The sequence below is a fragment of the Chinchilla lanigera genome, unplaced genomic scaffold (genome assembly GCF_000276665.1).
Source record: "Chinchilla lanigera isolate Chin_1 unplaced genomic scaffold, ChiLan1.0 scaffold00097, whole genome shotgun sequence".
In the NCBI taxonomy this organism is placed as follows: Eukaryota; Metazoa; Chordata; class Mammalia; order Rodentia; family Chinchillidae; genus Chinchilla; species Chinchilla lanigera.
Genome location: NW_004955498.1, coordinates 4,139,430 through 4,146,444, shown reverse-complemented (window position 1 = coordinate 4,146,444; position 7,015 = coordinate 4,139,430). Strand labels below are relative to the sequence as shown.

Here is a 7,015-nt window from a genome sequence, read left to right as displayed (position 1 = left end):
TCTTTTTTTATAAATTCTTCACATTTACTGAGATTTGATTGTTTCCAATTTTTTGTATATAAGAAACCCTATTTTTGTTTAAAAAAACAATAAAAACAGTGGTACAAAAATTTAAAACAAGATTGAAGGAGAGTAACAATGGTTAGTATATTGTATATTGTTATTATTAAAGTAGTTTCTCATATTATAAGACCTAGGCATGAAAAATTGATCAAAAAATATAAGCACATGCCTTTCTTTTCAATGAACTAACAGCTGTTATTTATTTATTTATTTTTTTTGGTTTTTCTCAGGTACCGGGAACCGAACTCACGACCTTGCGCTTGCCAGGCAGGCGCTTTTGCCACTGAGCTAAATCCCCAGCCCTAACAGCTGTTATTAATATAACTATGTAAACTATCTTTTGTGTGTGTGTGTATGTATATATATATATATATATTTTTTTTTTTTTTTTTTTTTGCTTTTTGCTTCCTTCTTTTCTCCTTTCCCCCATTCCAGTTTCTCTTTCCCTTTGAACAGTTTCTTCCCATTTCACAATATCAATTGTACATTTTGGATCTTGTTTACTGTTTTAGTTTCTTATACTGTGGAGACAATATGATGTTTACACATGTGAGTCTGATTTATTTCACTTATGATTATGGTCTCAAGTTGCATCCATTTTCCTATAAATGCCTTAAGTTTATCCTTCTTGATAGCTGAGAGTACTCTATTGTATAAAAATACATTTTTTTTATCCATTCCTTAGTTAATGGGCATTTGGATTCTTTCTAAGATTTACCTATGCCAAATTGTGCTTCTATAAACATGGGTGCACATATATCACTGTGGTATGATATTTTTAAATTTTCTGGGAAAATACCCATGAGGGGAATAGCTGTATTAAATGAGACTGCTAACCCTAGTTTTTTGAAGAATCTCTGCACTGATTTCCATAGTGGTTGCACCAGTCTGCACTCCTACCAATAGTGGAGAAGTGTTCCTTTTTCCCCGTAGCCCCTCCATCATTTGTTGTTGGATGATTTCTTGATGATAGCCATTCTTATTGGGGTGAGATGGAATCTCAGTGTTGTTTTAATTTACATCTCTCTAATGACCAATTTTATATGTCACTTCATTTTTGAGATTTCATATATATTGAGGAATTTATACATTTCTTCTGAATTTACCATCTTATTAGGTTTTTAATGTAGTTTCAAATGATTTTCAGGGTTTCCATAGAGTTCATTGAAGTTGTACCTTTATCATTTCTAATTGTTTACATTTGGGTGTATTTTTTCCTTGTTTTAATAGGAATATGTAGGGGTTTGGCAATTTTGTTTATTTTTTTTATAAATCAGCTCTTCAATTTATTTCTGCTTTGTATTTTTTTAGTATCTGCAAGGGCTCAAATATTGCCTAGATTTTCAAATCCAGAGCAACTCATTCTAGTTGGCTTGATCTCAGGCCTGATCTCTGCTACCAGGGCAAAGCCTGTTCCCTTCCCTTTTTTTTTTTTTTTGGTTTTTTTTTTTTTTTTGGTTTTTTCTCTGGTACCGGGAACCGAACTCACGACCTTGTGCTTGCCAGGCAGGCGCTTTGCCGCTGAGCTAAATCCCCAGCCTCTCCCTTCCCATTTGAACTGAAAACTTTCAGAGCTTCTGTTTCTAGTGTGTTCCCTGTCCACAGCTGATTCCTGAGAGTATCTCTCATCCAGTCACTGTGGGAGGGTAACACTCAGGACCCTGAAGTGAATCTGTCCTGTGGCTGTTCAGAGGCACAGATTCAAATACTGTATGATTTCCTGGAATGGAACCCAAGCCCATGCCCACTCTCCAAAGATATGGCTGACACCTGCACAGGGGTCAGTCTCCTGCTGTTTTCTGTGTAAGGATTCTGTGGGACCAGAACTCCACACAGTCCCTGAAGATCAGAGAAATTTCTGGTACATTGAACCACAGCCTTTTCTCCCTGGGACCTCCTGAAGTCTCCAGGTTTCATTTAGTTTTCACAATTTTAATCTCTTTCCCAAGAGCCATGAACCAGGGTGAAAGTCCATACTTATTTGTTTCCTGCCCCAGAATGTAGTCTGTCCTTCAAAATCCCTGTAGTTTTTTTTTTTTTTTTTTTTTGTATTAAAAGCATGAGCCAATGGGCTGTTCAAAGCATGTGGAAAGCGAGGTTTTCCAACAACATTTATTAAAGAGGCTTCCAGTAGATATCCTTGGGCCCTTTCTTAAAGATAAGATAGCTCTGTGTGTTTACAGTTGTTTCTCCATCTTCTGTTCTGTTCCTTTGATCCTTGCATCTATTTATTTGACAGTACTGTGCTGTTTTTATCATCATAGATTTATAGTATAACTTCAAATTAGGGATTGTGATGCTCCCTGCCTTGCCATGGTTGCCCGGGATTGCTTTTGCTATAATACGTCTATTCTGGTATGAAATGAATTTTAAGATTGTTTTCTCTAGTTCTGTGAGTTGTGCTATGGGAATTTTCATTGGAATTACATTAAATCTTTATAAAAGTTCTGAAAGTATGGCCATTTTCACTATATTGCCTCTGCCTAATCAAGAAAAGGGAATATCATTCTATTGTCTGATACTCTCTTTGATCTTCTTCAGAGTACTGTAATTTTCTTTTTCTTTTCTTTTCTTTTCTTTTTTTATTTGTACAGGGAATCGAACTCATGACCTCAGGCTTGCCAGGCAGGCAATTATGCCACTGAGCTGTATCCCTGGCCCTGTAATTTTCAGTGTACAGTTCTTTCACTGCCTTAGTCAGGTCAATTCCTAAGAATTTCAGTTTTCTTGAGGCTATTGTGAAAGGTGTGTTTTCTCTAATTTCTTTCTCAGTAAGTTTACTTTTCATGTAGGAAAGTTATTGATTTTTGAGTGTTGATTTTGTACTCTGCTATGTCCCCAAATTTTGTTAATAATTATAGAAGTATTTTGGTGGCATGCTTGGGGTCTTCTATGTAGAGTATCATGTCATCAGCAAATAATGATTACTTCTGTCTTTATTATCCTTATTTGTTTTATTATTTTTTCTTGTCTAATTGCTCTGGATAATGTTTGCAGAACTCTCTTCAGTTTTCAAGTTTCATGTCAGATTGTTCAGGATTGCTGGGGAACCTACTCCTTATTTCTCTTCATTTTTCTCTCAGTTACAGTTTTTCAGAGTCTGGATTCTTAATCTTGAAGAAGTTGAATTGTGATTGCTCATTACTCTGATTTTCCAGCACAGACAGTTTGAAGGTAATGCATACCTATAAACAAAGGGACACCACAGTGCCTATTTTCCTCTGTTGTCAGCCTGCATTTCCTGTGCTGGTGACTCTATATTAACTACTCACAAGTCTACTGTGTGGTTGTAGCTGGGAGAACACACAGAGGTAAGGGACTTTTCTCCAAGAGCTGACCACAAGTCATTAGAAGGTGCTCCATATGGTTACTAAATGGAGGACCCCAAGAGTTGAGAGAATGAAGGTATGAACCCTTCCTGAGGCCTAAGGGTGTCTGCAGCCCAGAAACAACAAATCCCATAGTCTTCCTGTTCCCTAGGTCAGCCCTTGGAGCCTATAACTGGCATACTCCCCAATGAGCAGGAAGGGAGTCTTCAAGGAGATTACTATGAGGGCCAGATCAGCTCATCTTGGTAGCTCAGGGGCTAAGGATGGGGAGACACTGATTGGAGGAAGGTGAGAATACAGAAGCACATAGGGCTACTTTACTTATGTTCTCATTGCTGAGACACAATACATCACATTTGCAGTTTAATGGAAGAAAAGTTGATTTGAGCTCACAATTTATGAGGTTTCAGTCCATACTCACCCAACTCTAATGCAGAACAACAGAGTGGAAGGGCTTGCTAGGTGGAAAGCTGCTCACCACAAGTCATTCAGACAGCAAAGGGTAAAGGAGGAGTCAGGAAGAAAGATATAACCTGCCGTGGCATACCCACGGGAACACTTCTCTTTGAACAAGGCCCCACTTCCTGAGACCAAGGCAGATCTAAACTCTCATAATCCAATTTCCTTCCAAATGTCCTGCCTATGATCCCTATGGACTTTTGAGGAAATCTACACTTACAGAATAACAGGGGTCCTGCATCACAGGAGAGATGGGCACAGGTGTAGATGTCAGCACAGAAGTCCCCATGCAGAGGTGATAGGATAGGTGGATTTTCACTTCTTTTGAGAATCCTGGAGATCTCACAGAGGAGAGGGACTTGATCTCAGTTAGTTTCTGCAGGATGGCATAGGAGACTCCATCTAATAAGACACACAGATGTCCCAGGGTCTGTCAAGAGTCAGGATGAAGACCCTAAGGGATGACGTACGGTCCTCCTGACCTGAACACAGGCAGGTCTGTGACCTTGACGTCAGACCTGTGCTTGCCATCATCCCAGGAAGCCTGGGCAGTGCTGGCAGGCTGAGGATGCTCTTAGTTCTGCATCATTGATCTCAGCGTGTGAAGGCCTTGGTAAAGGGGGCTGGTGGCGGGACGACAGAAGTAGGATCCTGAGGTCTGTCAAGCATCTCGGGGAGGTAGAGAGGATCCACTCACCTGAACACACAGTATCCTAGCCTCAAAGTGTCCCTTTTGTCACTGGTACTCAGACCCAGGGAATGTAGGTGGAGTAGCTTTCCCCCAATTCCTCTTTGATTGTCTCACAGTGACAGTGCTGTGGTTTTTAGAAGGGGGCTCCAAGTCATTGCAGGTAGAGTCCTAGACCTAAACATTTATCAAGATAAAGATGGAACAGGTTCCCTGTACTATGGGACATGGACCTCAATGAATTTTTTTACCTCCAGTTATTGCCCCAGGCAGCTCTGTCTAGAGGTGTGTCCTCTCACAGACCTTTGTTCCCTCTCAGGGAAGGAGACATTGTTTTTCTCAGAGTTTGCCTCAGGTTAGCAGACTGCTGGGGTCCAAGCCCTGCTCAAGCATAGTTCACGGCCCTAAGTGAGCAAAGAATGGACCATTCACTCTGAACAGTGTGGAGCTCACAGAGTCCACCCCATCCCTCTTGTGAGGGTTGGGATGCAGAGACTGTGCTTGAGGTCTGCAACCTGAGGGCCTCCATGCCTTTTAGAGGAGCTCCAGGAACCAGGCAGTGAAGGTTTTTGTTTTAGGTAGTGTTATCAGGTGACAAAACAGACAAAGCCCAAGAGTCATGGCCCGGTGCATGCCAAGAAGTGTACCTAGGTTTCCACCTGTCCCAGAGCAATGGAACCTCATAGTACAGAGGCTCTAATAGTCTGTAACTTCTTCCCTGAAGTTCACCTGAGCCTTAGGAGTAGTCTCAGATCATTTTATGGGATCATGGGGACAGGGCTGTCAACACGCAGGAATCTGTGAAAGCCTAGAAGATTTCCCAAAGTAAAGACCTGGAAATAGACCTTTATGAGAGGCAACAAGTGTGTTGTTCTCAGCTGAGAACACTAGTAACACTAACAACCTCCCTCTCTCTTTTAGGCATCTGAGTCCAACAACAAGCTCTTGCTGGCTGCACAGAACGTCATGATGCCCCATGGTCAGAGGAGCCAAGACAGCAATCTAGAGGAAGGCCAGCCAGGCCAGAGTAGTACACAGGTGCTCATGGGTGTGCAGGGTCTCAAGGAGGAAGAGGAAGCAGATACCACTGTTTCCTCTACATCTTCTTCCTCCCATGTTTTAATTGGAGACACACCAAAAGAAGAGTCTGGGCCTGAGACACCAAGTTGTCCTCAGAATTCTGAGACCATCTATTCTCCTCCTCCCATGTCCAAGGATTCCAGTCAATGCAATGAATCCAGTGAGAGCTGCAGCAGTGAATCCAGTGAGGGCTCCAGCAGTGAATCCAGTGAGGGCTCCAGCAGTGAATGTAGTGAGAGCTCTAGCAGGCAAGAAGCAGAGGGTCCAAGCCCCTCGCAGGACATGAACATCCCTCAGATCCTGCGCAGTATGCTCCTAAATGAAAAGATACATAACTTGGTGCCCTTACTGTTTTGCAAGTATCAAAAGAAGGAACGGATCACCATGGAAGAAATACTGCACATTGTAGATGAAGATTACCGTGAGCATTTCCCTCTGATATTTAGGGAATTCTGTGAGTGCATGTGTGTGGGCTTAGGCATGGATATGAGTGAAGTGGATCCTCCTGGCCACACATATGAGCTTGTCCCAGTCATGGGCCTCACTTACAAGGGAATACTGGATGATGAAGATAAACAGGTCATTGCCAAAGTTGACCTCTTGATACTCATCCTGAGTGTAATATTCATAAAAGGCAACCGAATCAGTGAGGAGGAGCTAAGGAAACAAGTGAAAAGATGGGAGACCTTAGCTAAGATGGAGCAGATTGTTATTGGAGATCCTTGGAAATTTATTACTGAGGATTTGGTCCGGGAAGAGTACCTGGTGAACCAGCAGGTTCCTGACAGTGATCCTGCTCGCTATGAGTTCCTGTGGGGTTCAAGAGCCCATGCTGAAACCACCCAGATGAAAATCCTAGAACGTATGGCCAAGCTTAACAAGATGGATCCAAGGTCTTACCCACATCTATATGCAGAAGCTCTGAAAGAAGAAAAAGGTACACTCAGGGCCCCTGAAGAGCAAGATGCATGACGGGGACTGGACGTGTTCCACAACCACTTCACTGGCTTAGTTCCCACCCCATGTGAAATGAGGCCCATTCTCAGTCATGTTTCTACGAAGCAGGAAGTTTTCTAAGTAAAGAAGGTCCAGGGCTAGGGATAAAATACTGTGCATGCCATCTTGATATTTGTTCTGTTTGGGTTACTAGGAAACGGGCATGTGTTTTCATTGTGAGTTTTTTAAGTCTTATTCCTTTCTTGAGAGATTAAAATAGCTTACACATCTTATCAGAAGAAGTATATTGATCTCACATATATTTGTAGTTTTGTAATGTCAATGTTTTCTGATGTACATGCCATTTTTTTCTGATATTGATGAAAAATGGATTTTGCTTTTCCATTTCAAGTGCGAGAGTCTTTCCTGTTTTGACAAGCAAATAAGCAAACCATTCAAT

The 7,015-nt window shown here is 41.6% G+C and overlaps 1 protein-coding gene across 1 annotated transcript; it reads left to right on the top strand.

The window, feature by feature from the left end:
• The first annotated feature begins 5,508 nt into the window (after window positions 1-5,508).
• Window positions 5,509-6,591, top strand: LOC102022513 (melanoma-associated antigen 10-like). The gene has a single exon (XM_013505525.1). The coding sequence runs from the start codon at window positions 5,509-5,511 to the stop codon at window positions 6,589-6,591; it is 1,083 nt and encodes a 360-aa protein (XP_013360979.1).
• The last annotated feature ends 424 nt before the right edge of the window (window positions 6,592-7,015 follow it).